The sequence below is a fragment of the Gymnoscopelus microlampas genome, assembly GCF_963454915.1.
Source record: "Gymnoscopelus microlampas genome assembly, chromosome: 10".
Taxonomy (NCBI): domain Eukaryota; kingdom Metazoa; phylum Chordata; class Actinopteri; order Myctophiformes; family Myctophidae; genus Gymnoscopelus; species Gymnoscopelus microlampas.
The window spans coordinates 36,814,130-36,840,053 of record NC_139947.1 but is presented as its reverse complement, the minus strand read 5'-3'; the positions used below and the strand labels follow the sequence as shown (position 1 = coordinate 36,840,053).

General features: G+C 42.0%; 2 protein-coding genes across 2 annotated transcripts in view; both read left to right on the top strand.

Moving 5' to 3' along the window:
- Positions 1-25,924, top strand: part of mfsd5 (major facilitator superfamily domain containing 5) — a 173,382-nt gene that overhangs the window by 34,620 nt on the left and 112,838 nt on the right. The window lies entirely within an intron of this gene.
- calcoco1a (calcium binding and coiled-coil domain 1a) lies at positions 1,653-20,648 on the top strand. The gene is made up of 14 exons (XM_084068199.1): positions 1,653-1,800; positions 2,918-3,083; positions 3,244-3,346; positions 5,041-5,243; positions 5,891-6,103; positions 8,025-8,173; positions 8,269-8,338; positions 9,217-9,372; positions 10,499-10,753; positions 13,827-13,952; positions 14,966-15,067; positions 16,505-16,789; positions 17,433-17,527; positions 17,998-20,648. Exons 2-14 carry the CDS (start codon positions 2,952-2,954, stop codon positions 18,023-18,025), a joined length of 1,917 nt encoding a protein of 638 aa, XP_083924325.1. The 5' UTR covers positions 1,653-1,800; positions 2,918-2,951; the 3' UTR covers positions 18,026-20,648.

The window sequence follows — 25,924 nt, the reverse complement described above, 5'->3', positions numbered from 1 at the left end:
AATTGGGGTATTTTTACTTAACTGGAGTATTTCCAATTTTCAATACTTTTACTTCTACTTCACTAGGGCCTTCATCATGATCTCAGAGGCAAATATTATACTTTTACTTCACTACAATTATTTGAAAACTTGAGCTACTAGTTACTTCGTAGATTTTGATTATTATTACAAAACATGCAGTAACCACTTTAGCCTTATATGTAATGTACTTCGGCTATTTGAAAATAGCACATCTACAAGCTCACGACACAACGTCATTGTGAGCTTGTAGATCTGCTATTTTCAAAAGATTTGTATACATATTGAACTTGTGAAATGGAGCATTCTGCATAATGAGTACTTCAACTTTTGGTATATTCTAATGCCAATACTTTTGTACTTTTTTTTACTCAAGTACATTTTAAATACCAGACTTTTACTTGTAACGGAGTATTTCTAGATAGTGGTATTGATACTTTTACTTAAGTAAGAAAGGTATGTACTTTCTCCACCACTGTACACTTTATTAAATCCATCTGATATAAGCAAAATTGTAAACAAATATGTACACCAAGTAGGCAAATAACCTACCTAGCCTCATCAACTGCATGCAAAATAGTAGGCCTACAGGGCATGTCGATCTGCTGATAAATGGAGGAAGTGCAATAATATTTTTTAATGTACTCGTCTGGGGGTGACCACCAGAAATAATTAAAGCAAATAACAGACTATGGTAAAAAAAATAAAAAAAATATAATAAGGGTAATAAGGGTCTTAACATTTATTTCGCTATGCCAGCATGATGCATCAGCTAGTTGTTTTTATCATCGCATCGATGAAGTCCTTATTATCATTATTGTCACCACATTACACCACAGCCAGCCAATAGGACTCTGTGTCCAAGTCGCTTAGAAAAACAACGTGTGGTCGCCGGGAGGAATCATGTTTTAGCCATGGATACACGACGGTCGTCTTGTCACGAGTGACCGTCATGGATGAACTTGAACCTGGTGTTTACTTGTTTTCCGTTTATGGCCCGTACATCTACATAAACGTTCAAATTTCAAATATAAAGTGCTTACCCAATGGCCATTGATGTTACAATTATGTACGGTCTCTTAAACATGCCCGTATCTTCCGTATTATTAAATAAAAATCATTTTAATCCGATTGGTGGCTATTTTCTCATAAAGTTATAATGATCAGAGTGTAATACACCTCCTAACCGATAAGGTCGCATAGTTGAAAGCACATTGCAAAAATACGGAGAAAATGGCTATCGATATGATTAAAATGCTTTTTATTGAACAATACGGGAAAAATAGTACTTTTAAGAGCCCGTCCTTAATTGCAGCATCCGTGGTCATGGCATAATTTCTTTATATTTGAAATGTAAACGTTTATGTAGACGTACGGGCTAAAAAGAGAAAAAGCGCAAACACAAAGTTGAAGTTCATCCATGACCGTCATGATATGATAGTCATGTTTCAGGGCCAGTTACGTTTATACTGCGACCTCCGCTAACTTGCCTTTGTGTGCTTGGGGGTTGTAGTTTAAACGTCCCATTGCTGGGTTATTTCATCACTGTAATAACTACAGCTCCCACAATTCCGTGGGCGGCCAGTGTGAGGCTGTCATGCTTGTGTTTTGCTTTGGTTTTTGTTATTGTTGTACTAGGGTTAGTGGCAGCTGTAGTCCGAGGAGACGATCATAATTCATCATCATCGCTCATACTGTACCGTTTTCTAATGGACTTTCACGCCTCCATCTGATACTGAGTGACTCGCGTGGAGAACTTAACAGAAAAGTGAACATTAACAGGTATGATGCTTAGCTTTAACTGGACTGCTTGGGAATAGAATATCTACGCAGATGCCTTTTGTAATTAACAAAGCTAAACAATGCCTCGTCTTATGTAGCCTGTTCTCTTTTGCAATAGGTTATTATTTGTACATTTGTATCCATTAGCCTGGATGTTTGCCGTTAGATTTTTGTAACCATGCAGGAGTCGTTACAGTGTCGTTACATTGTAACGGGTGGTCGTCGCGCAAAGCAGCACATGGTCTTTTCTCCCAGAACGTGCGCTACTGTTGGGCCTCAAGTCTGTTTGCTGAGTAATTTGAGCCTCTTGAAATGTGTCGAGGGTATTTTTGTCACAATATCTTTACTTTTCGCAACTGATCTACCTCGCTTGTGATGTTTGCATACCTGATCTATGTAGCCTGGTAACGGTATCATATGATTTGTTTTTCTGTATGTAGATAGATCATAGCTGGTGTGTGTGTGTGTGTGTGTGTGTGTGTGTGTGTGTGTGTGTGTGTGTGTGTGTTGCTGTCTTGTGTATGTAATGCTTAGTGATGTAATTATTTTGCACATGTAGTCATATTATTTCATCTCCAAAAACGAAATTGCATTTTCCTCTTAAATTGCATGTGGAATCAGCTGATTTGGGGGAGAAGGGTCTGTTTCATCTACTGTAGTACCTTGAGCACCACCACCACCACCACACATACTGTACATAGTCTACATACTGCTGATTCCTTAACAACTACACAACATGTTTACATGGAAAGGTGCACAATAACTGACTGAGTGTCATGCCAATAGCCAAAATAGTCCCTGTGACACATTGCACAATGTTGAGAGGTGTAATGTGTCATGTTAGTTATAGGCCCCGGTGTCATCATCGAGGCTTAGCACCAGTGGTGTTCTTCCCCCAAGGCCCTTGTGTGCTTGCCGAGGATATCTCCTTACACTGAATAAACATTCTCTGTCCGTTGGCTGTCTCCACAGACTGTTTACCAGCGGTCACCTCTCACCCATTTTGCACTTTTGCTCAGCCAATCTCGCCCATCTTTGTCTCATCTGTCTAGGGTTAGGCGGAAAATAAAATAATAATTATAATAATAATCTTTTTCTATATACATTTTCTCCACAGGTGGAAAATCAGCCTGCCTTTGTTTTGTGTTGCCATGGAAAAGTCTTGCTGGGTGGAGTTTCGAAACGTGGGTTGCAGTTACTTCCCTCAGAGCAGAGTGGACTGTCACTACACTCTGAGCTCACAGCACACCTGGTCCAGCAATGACTGGATCGGACTCTTCAAGGTACCAATTAGCCGCTGTCACTCGAGGAAAATAACCAATTTATACGTGGAAAAAAAGTGTTTTGTTTTACTGTCACAAAATCAAATGAATAAATTGTACTTGTATCCCAGAGAGTCACTAAATAATGTTTGTGTGTGTGTGTTTGTTGGGACTTTGTCAGGTGGGATGGTCATCGGTGAAGGACTACCACACGTTTGTTTGGGCGCTGGCGCCAGCTGACTACCAGGAGGGCACAGATGTCAACTGCTGTGTGCAGTTCCAGGGTATATTCACTCTCTTGCTTTGTAATTGTATTTTATTCCCCATAGTTGGTCGTAATCCATGGTAGTACAGTGCTCAGGTCAGCAAATAAAACCTTCAGTGGAAGATTGATCCTTTAGTAAATTGAATTACTCCATTGAGGAGAAGGTTTTGTGACTAGTGTATAGAATAGAGAAATGTTTATAGTACGAGTTATTTGTGAGCAATTCCCATCAGAAAAAGAGAGCGGGGGGGGGGGGGGGCATCTCTCTCTCACACAATGAATTTCAATTAGTCTTTGTCATGTTTGAATCAATTCCTTTAGGAAGCAGGATGCTGAGTTACGAGGATGGGGGACAATGGTACAAAGTGTAGTCTGACCGCTGCACACGGTACTGGAGACGGCAGTGAACACACACTGTGACACTGTGTCGACTCGTGTCCTCTGTCCTGTCTGTGGCAGCCTGAGCGAGAGATGGGGAGGGGGGAGGGGGGAGGGGGGAGGCTGATGGGGCATCGAAGGGGGTTGTGTGCACGTGGATGCATGCAGCAGGTGTGGCCTTGACCCCGTGCCAGAAGAGATTTATCACTTGCTTAAACATATCGCCGCCGTCATTCATCTTTGGAAAGGAAAGTGGACGAAAACAAGTGCAGAGACGGTGCTGATGGTTCCTAATCATCACCAGTGATAAAAAAAAATAATCATGGCATCATGCACGCGTGCCGTTTAACCTACGTCGGTGTCATCCAATCACTCTCTTTAGTTGGCTTTGTAAACCGAAGGATAGAATGTTACATTGACCGTCTGGAGCAGTGAAGCAATTCTACAAACTTCTGCGCGATCAAGATTGCATTTTCTTTAACCCATTGAGACCTGAAGCCGATTCTACATGTCTCCTAAATCTCAACAGTTTTCTGAAAAACTTATGTTTCTATATCAGTGGTGCTCAATCTTTTTCATGTCAAGAACCCCCAAAATTATATGTATTTGGCCGCGGACCCCCATCAAAATATTTTGTTCCAGGGACCCCCCAGAAGCAAATATTTGAGTTAAAAATGTTTGCTTTAAAAATATACATATTCAAAGATTTGCACACATTTTCACGATTTTTCAAAAATAGCAGACCTACAAGCTCATGCTATGAGCTTGTAGATCTGCTATTTTTGTGTAAAATAAAGTGTAAAATAATGCTAAAGTGTAAAATAATGCTTTTTAGCTCAAATAAAAAAATGACACAGTTCCAGGTCTTAATGGGTTAAATAAATGGGAATAAAAATTTTCAAAATTTGTATAAACTTTTATCAAAATAAATGTATCATATAATTCCTGAGGCTAATACTGTTCACTGTTCTTTGCATATACTATTAGAAGGAATGCGAGCACAAACTCCAGTCACAAAAAAACATATAAGAAAACTTGCTGCTGGGTGCACGGCTCCAAAAGTATATCATATGAGAAATGATAGCCAGCACTCACGTTCTGTCCATTCAGGCACTTCTTATTTTATTATTGAAACAGGCACGCATCTACGATATCATAAAAGATTTATATCAACTTATAAAAACGTTGACGCTGCTGCTGCGTTCCCTTTGTAAAACAATCAGCGGAATCCAGTCAAAACCACGACCACTCCAAAACACAACCGAATGCTAAATTCTGCAAAAATAAAATAATATACGCTTTTCTCCCTGTTTGTTGTTTTGTCGTTTTTTTCAGCCTCGTACCTTCCCAGACTCGGCTCCCCGGAGTATCAGTTTGTCTACATCGATGCACAGGGGGAGGTCTGCTCTCGCAGTTCCAATTTCACATTCTGTGCTCCCAAGCCACTGGAGGACCTGGTCACCCTGGAGGAGGGGGCGCCGGGAGAGGAGGAAGGCACCGACATGCTCCTGGTGATCCCCAGGGCTGAGCTACTGCAGGTGGGGAATAAACAAGATATTAGATGACCAGAGAGATTCACGTTCTGTGAATGCAGGGACGTGCACAGATAGACTCTAGGTGGTGCTAGAGCACCTGCCCTTTGCCCTCTTGACCAGAAGTGCCCTTTTGAAAAAAAGTTTTTTTTTTTCAGTTTACAGCAGGGGTCTTCAACAGGGGGTCCGGGACCCCTAGGGGGTCCTCAGAGTTACTACAGGGGGTCCGCCAAATCTTTATGTGATATGATTTCTCTTTTTACCATAACCACTCGAAACCTAGCTTCCCTTTTCTGAGGAGAACTTTAGCCAAAAATAGCAGATCTACAAGCCCACAACGCCTCGCGCTGCGAGGCGTTGTGGGCTTGTAGATCTGCTATTTGTGGCAAAGAGGTATAGGTGTAGAGGCGCCGCGCAATGTGCCCTTTTTTTTTACTTGAGCACCTGCCCCTCAAAATGTCTGTGCACGCCACTGAATAAACAAGATATTAGATGACCAGAGAGATTCACGTTCTGTGAATGAATGCCACGCTGCCTGGCGACATAAATAATCTCTGTAAATCGATACGCACATGAGCACGATGATAGATCCCGTCAACAACAACATGATCCGCGTGTTCCGTGTTGTTCTTCTCGTCTCGTCTCTTTCTCAGAACCGACTCCAGGAATGTCTGCGCGAGCGGGCCGAGCTGCTGCAGGCTCGGGAGGCGATGGACAGGCAGAGGGAGAGAGAGAGGGAGGAACACAGGAGGGCCAGGGAGACCCGGGACGCGGAGCGCAGAGAGCTGGAGAGGAGCATCGCCGCGCTGCGGGAGGAGCTGAGGGAGAGCCGGGAGAACGTGGAGGAGATGCAGAAGAAACAGGAGGTGGTGTAGTAGAGCAGTGGTTCTCAAACCTTTTTCTTGTCAAGGACCCCCAAATTGATTTGTATTTGCCCGCCGTCCCCCATCTGAAAATATGTTGTGCCAGGGACCCCCAGAAGCAAAGATTTGTGTTAAAAAAATAAATAATTCAAGATAAATAAAAAAAATCTGATCTACAAGCTCATAGCGCGCCACTCTGTGCCGTGCTATGAGCTTGTATATCTGCTATTTTTTAAATAGCAAAAGTATAAAATATGGTTAAAGTGGTTAAAATGATTGTGATGTTATATTAACTAATTTTGCTGGGGACCCCCTGGAACCCCCTCAAGGACCCCTGGGGGTCCCCGGACCCCACTCTGAGAACCAATGGTGTACTGTAGAGTGCAAGTCAAATGAAAGAGCCCTGGGTTATTTGATTATGGTCAATTTGCCTGTCTTCCTGTTCCCTGCTCATGTGTTCTGTGTTTTCGCTCTTGCTCACAGGCAACAAACAATGATCTGCATTCTGTGTTGTCCAGTGATCATGAATGCTTTTAATACAGTTGATGTATAAGAATGCTTGGTGGATATAGGATTTACAAACCAATTAAGATGGTGAAACGGACAGAAAGAGCGGCAGTGTAGACATGGGTTTAAAGGAGAAATCCGGTCATTTTAAGTGTTATGTTTGATGTGTGTCAAATCACTTACCAACGTATAAATGAAAATCGCGTAAATCCACAGAGCCCCCTATCGACCCCCACCGTTGTCATTGTAGGAGGATATAGAATAGCCCAAATTCGCCTATTTTAACCAATGCAAAGTCTGTTTTTTTGCTTCTAGTACTCATTGTTGAGTCCCATGATAATGTAACAGGCGCTAAAACTCCCGACAAGCTAACGGCTAATAACAAACGAGCTAACGCTGGGGCTGCTTATCTCTCTGAATGGCAGCCCCAGGTTGCCAGGTCGGGAGAGAAACCAGCAACCAGCATTAGCTCGTTCTGTTATTAGCCGTTAGCTTGTCGGGAGTTTTAGCGCCTGTTACATTATCATGGGACTCAACAATGAGTACTAGAAGCAAAAAAACAGACTTTGCATTGGTTAAAATAGGCGAATTTGGGCTATTCTATATCCTCCTACAATGACAACGGTGGGGGTCGATAGGGGGCTCTGTGGATTTACGCGATTTTCATTTATACGTTGGTAAGTGATTTGACACACATCAAACATAACACTTAAAATGACCGGATTTCTCCTTTAAGAAAAGCAACTTTAGTTAAAGCTGCAAAACGTATTTTCGTGACCAAAACGGTATGTCAACCAATTGGAATTGGTTGAGTTTATTAATACAATTATAACTCTTCCATTGAGAAATGTAGACCCTGGTGTCAGCCAGGTAGGATACCTAGTACTGATTGACCAGTAGCCCTGCCTCAAGCTTACATACAGATCAGGGTTCGAATCTCAGGTGTTACAGTTCGGAGAGTTCATACTTACAGATTATAGCTTTAATTCTGGGCATGGATTTGATTAATTTCAGTTACGGTTAGGCACTGTTATTATGGTCAAGTTTCGGCATGGGCTTGGTGTGGTTCAGATTAGGATAAGAATCTGGGCTGGGAAAGGCATTCCGGTGGCCATCTAGTGAGGAGCCTGAGTTTGAGAATTGCAAATGTGCAAACTATGCAAACTAGTGAGGCATAAGAACTTGACCTCTGTTAGTATTGCGAACTGCACAAAATAAGTAAACATTACTAAATTACATCATGACAGATGACACAATTATATGTCGAAATGTTTTTTGGCACTGTCATTTAAAAGATTACTTAAGCCCCCCCCCCCCCCCCCACACACACACACACACATTCACACATTGCTCCTTTATTACCACTGGGCCAGAACATCAGATAATAAAGTCTTTGTTATGTGGTGTCCTCTATTAGGAGGTGCAGGCCTCAGGTGAGTCCCTGGCCGAAGAGAAAAGTGCCTTGTTGGCTACGAAGGAGGCAGGCGAGCAGCAAATCAGAGAACTGGAGGATGACATCAAATCCCTGACACAGAGGGCTGTGGAGAGAGAGGCCGAGCTGGAGCGGTGAGACGTTCTCTTTTATTCTGCCGTTGGTCTTGTTTTCCTACATGAATGTCACTATCACGGTTTATTGATGCTAAACCAGTCCGTCTGTGCAGGATGAAGGAGAAGGCCAAGAGAGCTGCAGCCCAGAGAAAGGAAGAGGACAACGAAAGGAAAAGCCTGCAGGTACTAAGAGAGAGCCTGTAATTTATGGATTAGTGGTCACTGGTCAGTGGTTCCCAAACTTTTTAGCTCGAGACCCTAAACAGTAATTTGATGTCTCCCCGGGACCCAAAATAGTGAAAATAGCCTGTCCACCAGCTCACACTTGTGAGCTTTTAGATCTGCTATTTTCACTACTTTTTAAAAGCATTTTTTCCCCTCTAATTAATGGATTTATGTTTATTGTTATGGAATTCTTTTGAAAAAAAACATGTTTTTAACTTTGATTAATTTTGATTTTCTTTTTTAAATGTAGGAAAATAAAAATAAAGGGGTATTTACTCGCGGCCCATAAAAATTGGTCCACGACCTACAGTACATTATTTTTTTGTCCTGACCCACTGTTTGGGAAACCGTGGATTAGATCAGGGGTTTTCAACCAGTGGTCCGGGGACCACCAGTGGTCCTTGACGGGGTTCCAGGGGGTCCCCAGCCAAATTAATAGTTAGCAACCAAATTGACCCTTGTATGTCTGTAACTCTGAGAGTGTACAAATGGAACCAAATGGACCCGTTAGGGTCCATTTGGTTCCATTTGTACACTCTCAGAGTTAAATGAACACTGATGATGGTGATACAGTGTCGATTGGGACCCCCAATAAACCTAAATGGTTGAGTCCCTGGCATATCTTTTCAAATGGGGGTCCCTGGGCTAATATGTGTCAATTTGGGGGTCCTTGACGCGAAAAAGGTTGAAAACCATTGGATTAGATGGATAGAACACGGTAAAATCCAGAGTGCTAATTTAACTAAGTGTAACAAAAAAAAAAGGACCGGTACTCGCAATGCCACCTCCTTCTTCCCCAAGTAATTGTTTTACCTTCCCCCCCCCCTCTTCCTCAGTCCAAGTTGGAACAGACGGAGGGTGAACTACGGAGTCTTTCCAAAGAGTTCCAGGGCCTAAGGAGCTCTCTGGCCCAGAGAGACACCAGCGTCCTGCAGCTACAGAACACCATCACCACCCTCACCCACAAACTCACCATTGCCCACAGGAAAGAGGTCAGTGAAGCTTCCACAGCCGACAGCGATGATGCAGTTATTATCCTGCTCTCACCCTGTTGTGCCCTGGGCTCCTTGAAGCATGCAGTGTGTTGACGGCATGGTTTTAAGTAACTAAGTACATGTACTCAAGTACTGTACTTACAATTTTGAGGTATTTTTTTTACTTTACTGGAGTATTTCCAATTTTCTATATTTTTACTTCTACTCATCTAATCATCTCAGAGGCAAATATTGTACTTTTACTCCACTACAGTTATTTGAAAACTTTAGTTACTAGTTACTTTGCAGATATAAATTATTATATTATAAAACATACATTAACCACTTTAGCCCTATTTTATACATGGGCTATTACATGGCCCATACATGGGCTAATAGCAGATCTACAAGCTCACAATGCGACGCGTTGTGAGCTTGTAGATCTGCTATTTTCAAACATTTGTATTACTTTTACCTTTTGGTACTTACTTACTTGCCTATATTTTGATGCCAATACTTTTGTACTTTTACTCAAGTAACACTTTTAACACATCGGGTGCCAGCATTTTTTCATAACAACTTACGTTGGGTGCCAGCATTCTCCCCATTGACTGCTCTTTGCTGTTTAAAGCTTTATCCTCCGCGACAAGCAAATCCACGTAAAAAAAAGCATCCATTCATGTTGAGCGATGACCCTGGCTACAGCCTGAACCATAACATTTCACTTGCGAGATACAACGGGGGGGGATCGCGCATCGCGCATGACCGGTTTTCACCACCGGAAACGGATTCGGAGATATAGGCGTTTTAAAGAAGGAAATAGACAGGAAGCGGATGGAAGCCATGTTTTTGTTTCCGGTGATCTATCTGGCCCTTCCTTCTCAAGATCACAATGGGTACTCCCAGAGCTGCTCTAGCCCCGCCCGCGCGGAGAAAAACGAAAAAAACAAAAAGACTGAAATCACGGTTCAGACCGTGATTGGCACCCGATGTGTTAACACAGGCCTTTCACACGTAACAGAGTATTTTCATATTGTGGTATTGCTACTTTTAATGAAGTGAAATATCTGAGTACTTCTTCCACCACCACTGCTGCAGTGCAACATATATAAATATAATAATGACTATTTTACATTTTGTTCAGGCGGAGAGCGAGGCGTCCCTGAAGGAGATGCGCAGACTCCGGGAGCGTCTGAGCGCCAGCGAGGGTGCCGTGGAGGGCCTGAAGGCGGACCTGAGTGCCATGATGTCCCAGAGGGACCACGGGCAGGCCGAGCTGCACCAGGCCCGCCTGCAGGCCGCACAGCTCACCCTGACGCTGGCAGACTCCAGCCTGGCGCTGAGGGAGGGCCGGTCCCGCTGGGCCCAGGAGAGGCAGAGTCTGCAGCGTACAGCTGAGGTACTACATACATACAGTAGATCACTGGTTTTCAACCTTTTTCCATGCAAAGGACCCCTAAATTGATATACATTTGGCCACGGACCCCCCATCTGAAAATGTTGTGCCAGGCACCCCCCAGAAGCAAAGATTTGAGTTAAAAACGTTTGCTTTTTGTCAGGTGACAAGAAGGTCAGTTGACTCTCATGCATTGAAGGAGGCATGAGCTCGGCCCTGGCCTCCCTAGGCTGGTGGGGGGAGTGTAGTGCCCAGGATCACTTAGCAAATTGGCACCGGGTGAAAAAAGGGTTACAAAATCGAGGTATAGAAATTAAAAAGGAAAAAAAAAAAGTTTGCTTTAAAACATTTATATATTCAAGGCTATGCACACATTTTCAAGATTTTTCAAAAATAGCAGATCTACAAGCTCATAGCGCGGCACTCGGTGCCGCGCTATGAGCTTGTAGATCTGCTATTTTTGAATAGCCAAAGCTAAGTGGTTAAAATGATTGTGACGCTATGTTAACTAATTTAGCTGGGGACCCCCTGGTACCCCCCGAAGGACCACTGGTGGTCCCCGGACATAGATGATAATAATAATAATGATCATACATTTTATTTGTAACGCACTTTACATTTTTGGAAAGTGAGAAATCACAAAGTGCTACAGGGTTTAAAAACAAATGGCACAAAAATAACAAGCAGGGCAAAAACAAAAACTATTCAGCAACAAGAAGACCCTTTCTTGGGGGGAAAAAAAGCTGATTAAAAACGAATGAAAGCTTTGATAAAAAGGTATGTTTTGAGGCCATTTTTAAAAGCATCGGTAGATTGTGCGGCTCTCAAGTGGTTATACAGTACAGTAGTATATGATGGCAGTAGATCTATATTACCACACACTGTATGCTATTGGCCATCCTAGTGCTGTCCCAGATTGGGCTATAAAATATTGATGTATCGATATATTTTTGATGATCAGCTTTTAATCAACGAGCCAAATGACTGAATATATCTCACTAATGTTTTGAGTTACATCATGGCAAGGTAACGACTACACGACCCGAATCTCTACCAAAGTATCGTTTTGATTTAACAGACACAGCTGCCTTTACTGGACAAATCGTCGTGGCAATTTGACGGGTCTCGTGCGTTTATGCGTATTTTTGCTTTGCTATTGTAGTGAAGCACTTCCGAAGCCATTCAGAGAGGTGCTGTATAAATAAACATGGCTTGCTTACTAAAGCACAGCGACCCAATTACTCTCTGCTACTCTAGGTGCAGACAGTTTAGAGGAATATGCCTGGCGATAATGCCAGCTTCCTTTTGGAGAATTGCCAGCCCATGTTGTCTTACTGCCAAGCCAAGACCGGGGTCCAGATTTTCCTCTGTCCTTTGTTTTATTTATTTTCTCGAGGCGAAACATTGCTCGAGCATATGTCGGCTGACATTGGCCGTATTGTTTTTGCACAGTGTGACAGGTAGACAAACATGCATAGTCTGACAAGGTGGATAATCACAATTTTACAACGGTTTGATATTTAATGAACTCAATATGAAGGCAAAAATCATGCAAGTCTGCAGGAACCAGAATGAACACATCTGATAACTGAAACTGTAAACTGTAACTCATCCCTGTCTATTAGTGTAGAACGTATTACATCTAATTAGAATAGCACCCATAACATTAGGAGGGCCTAAAGCATTGGTTCTCAAAGTGGGGTCCGGGGACCCCCAGGGGTCCTTGGGGGGGTACCAGGAAATTAGTTAATATAGCGTCACAATCATTTTTAAACACTTTAACCATATTTTATACTTTGGCTAGAAAATAGCAGATATACAAGCTCATAGCGCGGCACCGAGTGCCGCGCTATGAGCTTGTAGATCTGCTATTTTTGAAAGATCCCTGAGATGGGGGGGGGGGGGGGGTCCACAGCCAAATACATATCCTTTTGGGGGTCCTTGACATGAAAGAAGTTTGAGAACCCCTCAGTACCAGTGGCCAGGTACAGTAGTGGCACATTAGGAAGGTTTAATGTACTACTACTGTACTACCAGTGGCCTGGTTGGTACTAAATAAAGATGTGCCCCCTATGTCCCTGGCTGCACTGTTTCAATCTCAGTGAGTTATGTGGCTGCGTGCCCTTGTGTTTTTACTCAGGAGTTTTCATGCTTTGAAGATGAAATGTTCCCACACCTCTCACATGTGGCGCTACCCCCTTGCCTCATCTACTGTGCACTGCAGCTACTATGTGGTGCAGAAAACCGATTTCATGCACAGGCCAATGACCCCACTGACTGAGGTGAATGGTTTATGTTAGCCTCGCGTAGCCAGACTGTATCACTGCGTGGATATGAGTCTGGTGCCTCTATGAGTATGTTTTTTTTCCAAGGGGGCGGGATCAAAGCAATGGCTCTGCATGCAATTGGTTAGACCTATGACCAACTACCAATCACAGTCTCCCATATTTGAATACTTGGCCCCGATTGGTCACCCCAGATGGATTCACAATGGAGCGGTGCCAGACCCAAATCGCTGAGGGCAATTATTTTTTGCACTGGCAGATTCGTCTGGTCCCAGGCTAGGTTTATGTATTGTCCATGTGAGGACAAAACATTCTCACAAGTATAGTAGAATTTGAGGAATAGACGTTGTTGAGGACCATTTTTCTGGTCCTCGCACGAAAAATGGTTGTTTTATGGTTGATTTTTTTTTTTAGAGTTTACAATTAGAAAAAGATTCAGGTTGGGGTTAGGATTAGGATTAGACATTTAGAGGTTAGGTTTACGGGTCGGGTTGTGGATTTTTCCCATTTTATACTTAGTTAGTGCGGCGATGGCACACACCGTAAAATAGCCGATCTACAAGCTCACAACGTGTCGCAGCGCGACACGTTGTGAGCTTGTAGATTTGCTATTTTTCGGCTTTAGACTTGCGGTTAAAAATGCCCCCAAAGAAATCATAAATCAATCATAAAATCGGCTTCCTAAAATGTTGATGTCCTCACAAGTATAGTAATGCAAACGTGTGTGTGTGTGTGTGTGTGTGTGTGTGTGTGTGTGTGTGTGTGTGTGTGTGTGTGTGTCCACCTGGTAGAAGGACCGTGAACGTCTGGAGAAACTCAGTGCCGAGATGCAGAGGACGGAGGAGAGGCTGCAGGAGGAGAGGATGGAGAGGGAGAAGGCGGAGGTGGAGCTGGGCAGAGAAAAAGACTGTAACAGGGTAAAGAAACCATTCTGAGCTATATCTCATGTCATAAAAAAAAATGCAATCAAAAGCATATCTAAATTATATTGCTCTTTATGTCATGTCAGTTGAGTACGTTTCACTAGCATTTCGTTGCTAGTCAGGCAGAAACCTTGTATCTCCATAGTTCAACGTATGTTTAAAAAAACATCATCACCCGACAGTGTCGCACAAAAGTAGCGAAAATAGCCGATCTACAGCCCATAATGCATCGCATCACGATGCGGTGAGCTTGAAGATCGACTATAATTTTGGAACGGTTTTCTAAGTTAAAGTGGTTATGTCTGTCTGTGAGTTTTATAAACATTTAACCAACGGAAGGTATCAACAAGAGCTTGTCACTAAATAATAACTACATTAGTAGTTTATTTTTTAAATGTCCTGAACATTTTTTGTTTTGGACATACAAGCAGTGGAGTAAAGTTACTAAGTACTCAAGTACTATACTTAAGTACAATTTTGAGGTATTTCTACTTTCTTCAGTATTTACAATTTTCAATCTCAGAGGAAAATATTGTACTTTTACCCCACTACCATTATATGAAAACTTTAGCTACTGGTAACTTTGTAGATTTTGATTATTATTACAAAACATACATTACCCAAATTGTGGCCATTTGAAATTAGCTGATCTACAAGCCCACAATGCGACACATTGTGGGCTTGTAGATATTTTTTAAATATTTTTATAAATTTTATACATTTGAAAAAATGTGAAATGGGACCTTCTGCATAATGAGTACTTTCTACTATTGGTACTTTAAGTACATTTTTATACCATTTTGAACTTTTACTCAAGTACATTTATATATTTATCAATACTGCAATGTAGAGTATTTCTACATTGTAGTATTGATACTTTTACTTGTAACAGAGTGTTTCTACATTGCAGTATTGATACTTTTGCTTGGGAGTACTTTGTCCACCACTGGTCAGCACAGTTGTGACCTGCCCTGTGTGTCCCCTGGGCTGTGTGGTGTGGTGTGCAGGTCCAGTTGAGTGAGACCCGCAGAGAGCTGCAGGAGCTGAAGGCCAGCCTCACTGTGGCTCAGAAGGAGAAGGAGGAGCTACGCTCATGGAGACAGTCAGAGGTCTGATCCTTTTTTTTTCTTTCTGTCTGCATTGTCACACAGGGAAGAACCACACTCTGTTCTGCCAGAAAGTTTGATAGAGAAGTAAAGGGACAATCAGATACTTCTTGACATTAGGTTCAAGTACAGTATATGCTTTCAGCACTACAAAATGAGCACGGTACATTTAACCCATTAAGACCGGGAACGCATCTGTGTGTCATTTTTAGATTTCGTTGGCTATTTTTGAAAAATCGTGATAATTCGTGGCAAAATCTTGGATTATATATTTTTAAAGCGAATATTTCTAAAATATTTAGTTCCAGGAACCCCCAGAAGCAAAGATTTGGGTTACAAATGTCCGCCAAAAAAAAAGGAAAAAAATCGAATATTTGCACAACTTTTCATGATTTTTCAAAAACAGCAGCTCTACAAGCTCATAGCGCGGCACTCGGTGCCGCGCTATGAGCTTGTAGATCTGCTGTTTTTGAATAGCCCAAACAAATCTTGAAAATGACACAGATGTGTTCCCGGTCTTAATGGGTTAAATGAGCTGCACAGGAAATTACAATGTGTCAAAGTTTTCTTACAGCAGAAATGCGTTGTAGCAATGTAACATATTTTGACATTTACACAGCCCAGTTAACATTGCTTCTTATGAGGAACATTACCAGTAGACCTGTCATTTTTTAGAGGATTAACGAGCCACATGATTTGCCTCTGTGGAACCAGCAGGCATCATGACTGTCCCATGCCACAGTTTGCTAAAATGTTCAATGTTGCCGAGCGGAAAACTAAAAAATAAGTGGACTGGGTCACATGCTTGTTTAGTCTGTTTGGAGTTCTCATGGAACATTTAGTTCATCCTAAAATATCTTAAATTACTTATTTTTTTCTCTACACATAACAATTTGGGTTGTAACTTATGTGTGTTAAGACACTTGGTTTAGAATTGTCCATCATTAATGTTAAACTCTGAAGGGCCTTTTGGGTCCCTGAAGGCTTTATTTGGTATTATTCTCAATGCTACTAATTAAGAAATACATTCCTAGTCATGTTATCTTACTTGAAAAAGACTAAGTGCAATTGTCATGGATAGTTTTTTGAACGGTCGAGTTGAGTATACATACTGTATATTAAATGTGTGACAGAACATCCTAATTTATAGATGTTGTGAAAGCCCTAGATATTAAGCATTTGTTTACGTTTCTCATCTTGTAGTCCAGAGTAGATGACTGATATTTCATAACAAAGTGGCCAGTTGATGCGAGTTGAATGCTAACAATCGTTTATAGGACACATGCACTAGAAAGCAAATGTTATGTTTATATACTTGGCTTCTGTAAACAGGTTTTTTACGGTCATCAGATCTCTTTGCGCTCGTCTGAGCCGCCCGCTGTGGCTATCATGAAATTCCTGCATCCTGTGATCTAATGGGCTGTAATTGTATTACGATAGGAGCTAATCGAGTACATGCGCAAGCTGGTGCCGCGCGCTGACAGCCCACTGTCGGACTCCGAGGACGAGAATCCAGAGGCGCTGCAGCCTGTCCGCTCTTCCAGACCCCTGGGCCACTACAGCCTGTGTGAGCAGGGCCAGTCTGACTCCCTGCTGCTACTGGCGACGACGCCTCCTCCCTCCCTCAGAGACCTCGATCGGGGAGGGGTGGTCATCAGTCAGCCAGCGCCTCTCTCCTCGCCGCGCCAGGCGGGCGCCGACACGCTCGCGCACAGCTCTGAATCAGTAAGGGACACTATCAGACCTACTCAATTATCCCATTAAGACCTGGAACTGTGTCATTTTTAGATTTGAGCTAAAAAGCATTATTTTACACTTTGGGCTATTCAAAAATAGCAGATATACAAGCTCATAGCGCGGCACCGAGTGCCGCGCTACGAGCTTGTAGATCTGCTATTTTTGAAAAATCGTGAAAATGTGTGCAAATCTTTGAATATATATATTTTTAAAGCGAACATTTTTAACTCAAATCTTTGCTTCTCCGGGGGTCCCTGGAACAAAATATTTTGATGGGGGTCGGCGGCCAAATACATATAATTTTGGGGGTCCTTGACATGAAAAAGATTGAGCACCACTGATATAGAAACATACGTTTTTGAGAATACTGTTGAGATTTAGGAGACATGTAGAATCGGCTTCAGGTCTCAATGGGTTATATTATTTATAAGCTGTACTAGGTGCCGAACTCTGATAGCCCATGCACGCTACGTTATATATATCCCCGGCAGTGGATCATTTGATGTCGGCATTATCTTCCAAAGGCAATTAGGCCTCTTGTGGTTAATAAACTGTAATGGCCTTGGAGAGAGAGATACAGTACATGTGTGTGTGAGCGTATATGTGTGTCTGTTCAATTCCTTCCGTTTAGGAAGAGGAGTCTGATGCAATTCCATATGGAGGACTCAGCTCCGGGGAGGAGATGGCTCTGTTGCTGCCCGATCACTCGGTACACACCGTCCTCAGGTAGCCAAACAACCCCCCCCCCCCCCAAAAAAAAACACACACACACACACACACACGTACACACACACACACACACGCACAGAACCAGATACAGAAACAAAGCCTCGCATGCACGGTGAATTTCTTCGCTTGCTAATGCAGACACATGCGGCCCATTATTTATGGTGACAGGCTGAATATGGCTGGAAGATGGAAGTTTTGAATATGCGGTCGTAAAAGAAGTTGAGTCGGGGTGAGGCGGTGTGAGACAGAGGCGGGTGTGAGATGGGAGGACTAGGGGACAGATAAGTTGACAGCAAGCTGTAGCAATGATTTACCTGCGGGTTGTACCGCAGTCACGGGCCAATTTTCAGCGTCATTAAAGCGCTCGTTCTCCCACACTCCCCACTCCCTCATTCTCACCTCTTTCTAACCAGAATAATGCCTTTCTTCAGCGCCACACTCTCTCTGCTCTATATGTCTCTCTGCAGTGATCTGGCAGACACTTCTCTCTGGTAGGAGGACAGCGGACGCCTAACCACATCAGCAACTGAAGGCTTGGGTCAGGAGGAGATGGCGACTTATCTTAAAAGAGTCAGGGGTTCTGCTTTTTCAGTCACAAACAAGCACATACACAAGCACACTACAAGTACCATGCAACTCCAAAGCCAAATGTATACTTTGTCGCATGACAACGCCGCTTGCCGGAAAGAACAGATTGTCGAGCGAACGACTCGATGCGTCGCAACCTGTCGTTTGTGTGAAAATCTGTTATTCGGGGCAAGCGACCTCATTAGTGCGACAAAGTATAAACTGCGCTTAACTCTACACTGACAAGTTGTTAATATGCAATTTTACATTTTTTATCTAATATGAACTTCTAGCGTTTTTTCCCCCCTGTAGATTGTTGTGTTACTCCCCCCCCCCCCCCCCCCCCAAGTGTTTTTTGCTATTAGGAGTGACACGATGATTGTGGTGACGGGTCAACACAACGTGTTTACGACTAACATAAGACTGTTGTATTGCTGCAAACTGTGCTTTTACGTGCGGGGCGAGCAATCTGAAACTTCACATGCTCTAGTCTAGCAGAGTGATTTCGGTTGAATCATGGGCATGTCGAGTGCTTTACGATGAGTGTTATGTCGTTTTTATGACAACTGTGATTAGGAATCATGACAGCCACTGTAATTATGACGTTTTGTGTGGGGCCCGTCGCCTCGGAAAAATCATGGCAGAACTCACTTTAAACATCAATTTTTCTATAGCGGCTTTGAGCCCTATTGAAGATACTGTAAATGAAACCCGCAGCCTCATGAGAAAATTATTATGCAGTTAGGTCTATAGCATCATGTTTCGCCTGTGTTTATTCAAACCTAAGAATTTATACGCACTTTCTGTTATGCATTAGCTATTTGATTATCACCGTGCAGATACAGGAGATATAGAAAGAGAACCACACTAAACATTAACAAAATGCGATGGAATAGATTGCGTTGGAAGATGGGACCTAGATGCTACTCGCGATACGAATATTCTATTAATACAATAAAGCTTTCACCAGCTTAGATTAATAAAGATCACCTGCAATATTTACTGATCAAACGTATTCATTCTGGATTTTACAATACGGAAGTTTGGAATGAGATGCTAGTTGATATTTTTATCCTTAGATACTTTGTATTGGCCTTTATTACATACAGTATGTAACAATGTTTCCTGCTTCACAATTCAAAGCGTGTGCCTAGAGTAACAGGAGAGTAATTGACGTTAATCTGCATACATAAGATTACACTGATGATACTGTACTGTAAATTCCCCCTCAGCTTCTGGCAAGTACAGTAGCTGCCTAGAAACAATTGCTGCCTACCTTTGAATCAATACTAGTATATGCATTTTCCATGTTTTTATATCATAATTAGCTTGAGTTATACAGTATGGCAGCGAAACTATATTCAGGTCTATATTCAATAGGTTAACTAATGCAGAACAACATGTGATGAATGATCATTCAGAATTCGTTTTTTTTTTCGTGCTTTGCTCATCGCTAAGAAGAATTTGCTATAGGCACTTTAATGCTAGCTTGATTTGTATCTGCTGTATTTGCACCCTATTTTTACTAGAGAAGAGACTTCGGATGAAACGTTGATACAAGGATGTCTATTGTCTGTCGTGTCCGCTCATCATTACAATCATAATTACCATTGTGTGTTTGTGTGTCGTGTTTACCTGTATTTTTATACACACTTTCCTGTCTGCTATTTTTCCTCTTTAAAAAACGGTCACTTTGACTCTTAATAATATTTTAAAATCAGATTAACATTGTTCTACGACGCGGTTGGTGCTAATGAAAGGGACTGATACCAATATTTTAGTTTTAAAAGCAGTTGTGGGAATCGATCCCAATATCTACGAAAGAAACTGATATTTTGGCTACTTTAGCGGTAATAGAAGTCTGTTGATGATAAAAAAGGATGTCCTTAACCCATTAAAACCGGGGACGCATCTGTGTCACTTTTAGATTTCTTTAGGCTATTCAAAAATTGCAGATATACAAGCTCATAGCGCGGCACCGAGTGCCGCGCTATGAGCTTGTATATCTGCTATTTTTGAAAAATCGTGAAAATTATTTTTTAAATATTTTTTTCCGATTTTTTTTTTAGGATTGACTTTTTTTAGACGCGGCCTCAGGTCTTAATGGGTTAAGTGGGTCTTTTGAGTGACTCTTTGTTACAGCCTCTCGGTTAACCTTTGTGGCTATAGATATCCTGGTGTAGCAGCACATGATACATAATATACCTATACAGTTTTAGCATCCTGATACTTGCACCCACAAGTTGGCAGTGGCACACTACACTTTCCTTCCATAGCGCTCCATCCTTTGTGGGATGTAAACTGATGTAATGTCATGTTAGGGAAGTCATGTTTATTTAGCTCCACTGAGAGATCCTGTACCGGGTGCTTCCTTGTTAAGGACACTTATCTCATTGCAATAAAGCTCCAGTGGTTACGGTTTTATTTTTTTTTGAAGGGTTCTTGTTTGTGAAGGTTATATTCTACATGTAAAAACATGTATGTTCTTAATCGTTAATGTAAAAGCGTTTGGGGTGGGTTTCTGTAATTAAAGCAGTTTGTGTATATCCAATGAGGGGGTTAAGTGTCTTTTTTAAAACATTTTATACCTTTTTATATTTTTATCTTCTGCTTTCTTTGCATCTGTTCATACTGACCGTTTACCCGGCCGCCCATGTCAGGACTGATCTAGCATCCTCCTCCCCTTAACCTATTAAGACCTGGAACGCATCTGTGTCACTTTTTAATTTGAGCTAAAAAAACATTATTTTACACTTTGGCTATTCAAAAATAGCAGATATACAAGCTCATAGCGCGGCACCGAGTGCCGCGCTACGAGCTTGTAGATCAGCTATTTTAGAAAAATCGTGAAAATGTGTGCAAATCTTTGAATATATATTGTTTAAAGCGAACATTTTTAACTTTATTCTTTGCTTCTGGGGGTCCCTGGAACAAAACATTTTGAGATGGGGGGTCAGCGACCAAATACATGTAATTTTGGGGGTCCTTGACATGAAAAAGTTTGAGCACCACTGATATAGAAACTTTTTTTTTTTTTTTTCAGAATACTGTTGGGATTTAGAAGACATTTGTAGAATCGGCCTCAGGTCTTAATGGGTTAAGTCAGATTTATGTTTCATCACACGACGGTGCCGCTCAACGTAAATGTTGTTTTTCGTCCGGCGACACGGCTGTCCGACGAAATATAAATTAGCCCCCACCCCCACCCCCACACACTACTCCTCCAGACCTTCTCTCTGGTCTTGGCGTCTTCTAGGTTCTTCTCTCCTGCCCCTCTAGCGCACACACTCCCTCCATCTTAAGTCTGGGGTGACGAGAGCTAATTATAAAATCAATGACGCCGGGCTGCCTAGTTTACAACCCCCTCTAAAACCTTAACTGGGAAATCACTGTGGGATTGATGACTCCCTCACTCTTTATCTCTTTTAATTAGAAATGTAAAAGATATGAAGACCCAGAGGCCAGAACACATCTCCTAGTTTTTATGACCCCGCTGACTGCCCCCCAGCTCTCTCTCACTCCCCATACCCAAATCACCACCCAACTTCTCTCCCTTTTTTTTTCTTCTCCTCTTCTTCTTTCGCCCGTTCTTGTTTATTTCCTCTCTCTCTGTCTCCCTTCATTTTCCTCCCTGCTGGCACGCCCTCCATCTTCATCCTTCTCTCTGTGATACCTTTACTCGTTCCTTCATCACTTTTCTCCATTACCCTTTCTTTAACCCATCAAGGCCCGAGGCCAATTCTACAAATGTCTTTTGGAAACAAACCTATGTTGCTATATCAGTGCTTCTCAAACTTTTTCATGTCAAGGACCCCCACAATGATATGTATTTGGCCGCGGACCCCCATCTCAAAATATTTTCTTCCAGGGACCCCCAGAAGCAAAGATTTGAGTTACAAACGTTCGGTTTAAAAAATATATTGAAAGATTTGCACACATTTTCACAATGTTTTTTTTTTCAAAAATAGCAGATCTATTTCTGCTATTTTTGAATAGCCCAAAGTCTAAAATCTAAAAAATGACGCAGATGCCTTCCCGGTCTTAATGGCTTAAGATCACCCTGCCTGCCTCTCTCCTCTCTCCTCGCACACAGAGGGAGAAGGTGTTAAATTTATGATCTTTGGACCTCAAAACGTTCCTCACCTTCCTCTAACCTTCCCCATCCCCTTTCTCCCCTTGACTGCTTCCCTAGCTACCCCCCTCGGATTCATCCTGCATATGTAACGAAACGATGATGAACGCGTCCCCTTTGTCTGCTCTCGTCCCGGCCCCGGCCCCGTGTGCGATACGGTGTTTCACATTATGATCTCGTCCTCATCCCCCAGTACTGTACTAGTGTGGCATGTGACATACGTCCCTCGCTGCCTCCTTTTTTTTATATGGCTCCAGGTCCGCCCTTTTTTTTTTCTCCTCTTTTCTGTTTTTATCACGTTCCTCAGCCTAAGCTGCATGCGCTGCCATTCTCTCTGATTTTTATCACACCCTGGGAGAGCCTTCCTCCCCCTAACTACTGCCTAGGAGCACCTGCATTCATTGGGCTCTCTCTATCCTCACGTGACGCCTCTCTCCTCTCAGGAGCTTTAGCATTCTGCTGCAATACTATATAATCTCTATGAGCGCCAGTCCTCCTGACAACTCTGGTGCCTTATAGCCTAGGTCAGTGGTTTTCAACCTTTTTCAGGCTGCGACCCCCCCCCCCCCCCCCAATAATCATATTCTTTGAGCTGGGGACCCCATCACCACCACCCTGATAAGCACTTGGAATTGTAGGAGTTGAGGCATTACATTTTGTTCCAGATGTTCCAGATAAACATTTTGAAAATAGCTGATCTACAAGCTCACAGTGAGCTTGTAGATTTGGAGACAATTTGGCCAATGTTTGACCAGTTTGTATAGTATAGTTTGTTGATTACTTTTGAATCAGTAATGGTCTTTTTTATAGGTATTAAAAAGGTCTTAAAAGTCCTTACATTGTCACTTTACTGTCATCTGGGGGACCCCCCCCCCCAACAAAAAAATGTATGTGGGGACCCGACCCACAAGTTGAGAACCACTGTCCTAGGTCAGGGGTTTTCAAATGTGTTCCAGGGTCAACCAAGGGTCCCTGAGGAGGCTTCAGACCAGGGGATCCCCATCAGCCAAATAAGGTGTATAGTTTAATTTAACTATAATTCAATTCACCAGGACTTTTTTTAACACAATGTGTTTCAATAATATCACTGTGAATCTATTTATCATTTACAGTTATGACATTTAGACAATTTGATTTGATTTTAAACATATCGTCATTACCATTTAAAATAGGGGGCCTATGGTCTTGGCAGGATTACATTTTGGAGTCTATGACTTGCTTTTCTTTCTTCTGTAAAGCACTTTGTAAAAAAATAAGTAGAGGGAATAATAAACCTTTATAACTTATGGGGAAATCCAGGTGTCATAACATCAACCGCAGTATACTAGTGAAACACAGGAACAGGTAAGAACAAGAGTCAATAAAAAAAAGGATCAAATCAAATAGGCAAGACATCTGCACTGGGTCTCTGAATGAATAGGTTAACATACAGGGCCAGGCTATATACATATGAATCTGAATGTACAGTCTAGTTAATATATGAATGAATAATATATGTAGTCTAAAGACTAACAGTGAATATGAGAATGATTGTACGTTCTCTACCAACAAGAATATATGAGCGAATATTAAGTAGGCGAAGTCTCATGGCTCGTCGTAAACACCGTTTAAGAAAGGTGCTAAATAATGTTTATTATGTGAACATGGCCTGCTGGATCCATCACGAATTCTCCAAGTCAATATGAAAAATCTCATTCTGCTCATTATGCTAAGCTTAACAAGACATTTAAGTGTCAGGAAGGCTCCGAATGACTAGTTAGAAATGTCACTTTTATACTTAACCTATTATATCGTTCAGAATGGTAAAAAAAAAATCTAATAATGATAGGCTTACTTCTGACTTGTTTATCCTCTTATTCTTTTGAGTTTGTTCTTTATTTATTTTTTCAATATAGCCTAATGAAGCCTGATTTCAAGTTGTTTACCTACTTAGCAAGGGTCAAGTCAGGCTTCAAAGCTCATTCTAAATCAGGGGTCTTCAACAGGGGGTCAGGGACCCCTAGGGGGTCCTCAGAGTTACTACAGGGGGTCCGCCAAATCTTTGTTTGATATGATTTTTCTTTTTACATTAACCACTTGAAATCTAGCATCCCTTTTCTGAGGAGAACTGTAGCCAAAAAAAAGTATTTTTGGCAAAGAGGTATAGGTGTCGAGGGAAAAAAGAGCAGCAAAAGTTGATCTGAAACACAATTTTATACAATATAGAGGGGGTCCCCGCTTCATCTCTCTCTCAGCTAGGGGGTCTTTGGCCTGAAAACGTTGAAGACCCCTGTTCTAAATCATTATACTCACATACTGGGAGGTTATGCATTAAATTGCACCTGCTGTCTTCAGATTACACCCATGGTCTTCACCTGGTGCTGGGTGGCTGCAGCAAACATGGTGCTGGCGTGTGTGACACAAGTAAAGCAGGGTTGACAGTGACACCGACTCCATGTGGAAAGCAGTGACCATGATTATAACTTATCCCCTAGGCCTAGATTGCAACTGATTCCCATACCTCATTCCTGAGTCAACAGGAAGCAGGGTTTCAAGGATTGACCAGTCACAGCTTGGCATCAACCTGCAGGCCAACTTGTGTTGACACACCCATTTGTAATTGTGTTGATACGCCCATGTTTGTATCGACACGCCCACACTACTTTCCCTGTCCCCTCCCCTCCTCTCTGGCATCATGTTGACCAATGACCCAAAGGCACCAATGCAAATTTCTCATTTTCAGGGACAAACTTGGTTGAATGTCAAGGAGGCAAGAGGCTCTCTGTGGTATAATATTCAAATGAGTTTCTATGGTATGCTGCACCCATGACCCAGTTTCATGGATTCCTTTACAATTTATGTGAATAATTGATGCCCTGTGGCGGATGGGATATTAGAATGAAGATCGTAACACCTTTGTTAATTCATCACATGCTTCCACTTTTACTTAAAGCCCTCAGTTAGAAAAAAAAAATCCATCCCCTTTTTTTTATTTCAAGTGAAGACACTTGAAGTAATTAGTTAATTGAACGTCACTGTTGTGGAAGGATGAGTATATGGAAATCCAGCTCTTCTCCTTTAAATGTACCCCGAGCCCACCCTCTCTATACCCTCTCTCTCCTGTGCGTTCCCATGGCAACGCCTTACAGAGGTTGAATATATGAGGCTGTTTGATTGTTCCTTGTAAAACAGTGTATAATGTATGGACCTTATTTTAATCCCAGTGTGGCTTTATTGATCTGTCTTTAATGATAGTTAATTATGGCAATAATATAATTGATAGAATCTCATCTCTGTTTATCACTCTCATCTCACCCCCCCCCCCCCCCCCCCTCTCTGTCTATCTATCTATCTATTAATAAAAACAAAGCGAGACATTAATATATCAACGCTGTGTTTAAAGACATGCTTGTTGCACTGACAGGGTTCACACTCTTTCAGAAAACAATTTTTATTGGGATTTCCTCTATCAAGATGTGTCGATTAACTGTATTTTGGGGGAAGGGGTAAATAACAGTGTAAAGAAAACAGTTATGCCCCTAAATATTCTATCGTGTAGCCAATACTGGTAAAATTCAGAATAACCTACATTTTTGGTTAAATTATGTTCAGATGACCTTTATGAGAATTGCCTGTAAGCCTCTGATTAGGACGGAGGACCATCAAAAAAAAATCTGATAATATTTCATTAATTTCATGTTATTAGCCATAGGCTA

Coding starts and splice junctions, on each gene's coding strand:
- calcoco1a (XM_084068199.1), top strand. CDS start 2,952: ATGGAAAAGTCTTGCTGGGTGGAGTTTCGAAACGTGGGTTGCAGTTAC. Junction 13,953..14,965: donor GAGAAAAAGACTGTAACAGG/GTAAAGAAACCA, acceptor TGTGGTGTGCAG/GTCCAGTTGAGTGAGACCCG. Junction 17,528..17,997: donor TCGGTACACACCGTCCTCAG/GTAGCCAAACAA, acceptor GTCTCTCTGCAG/TGATCTGGCAGACACTTCTC.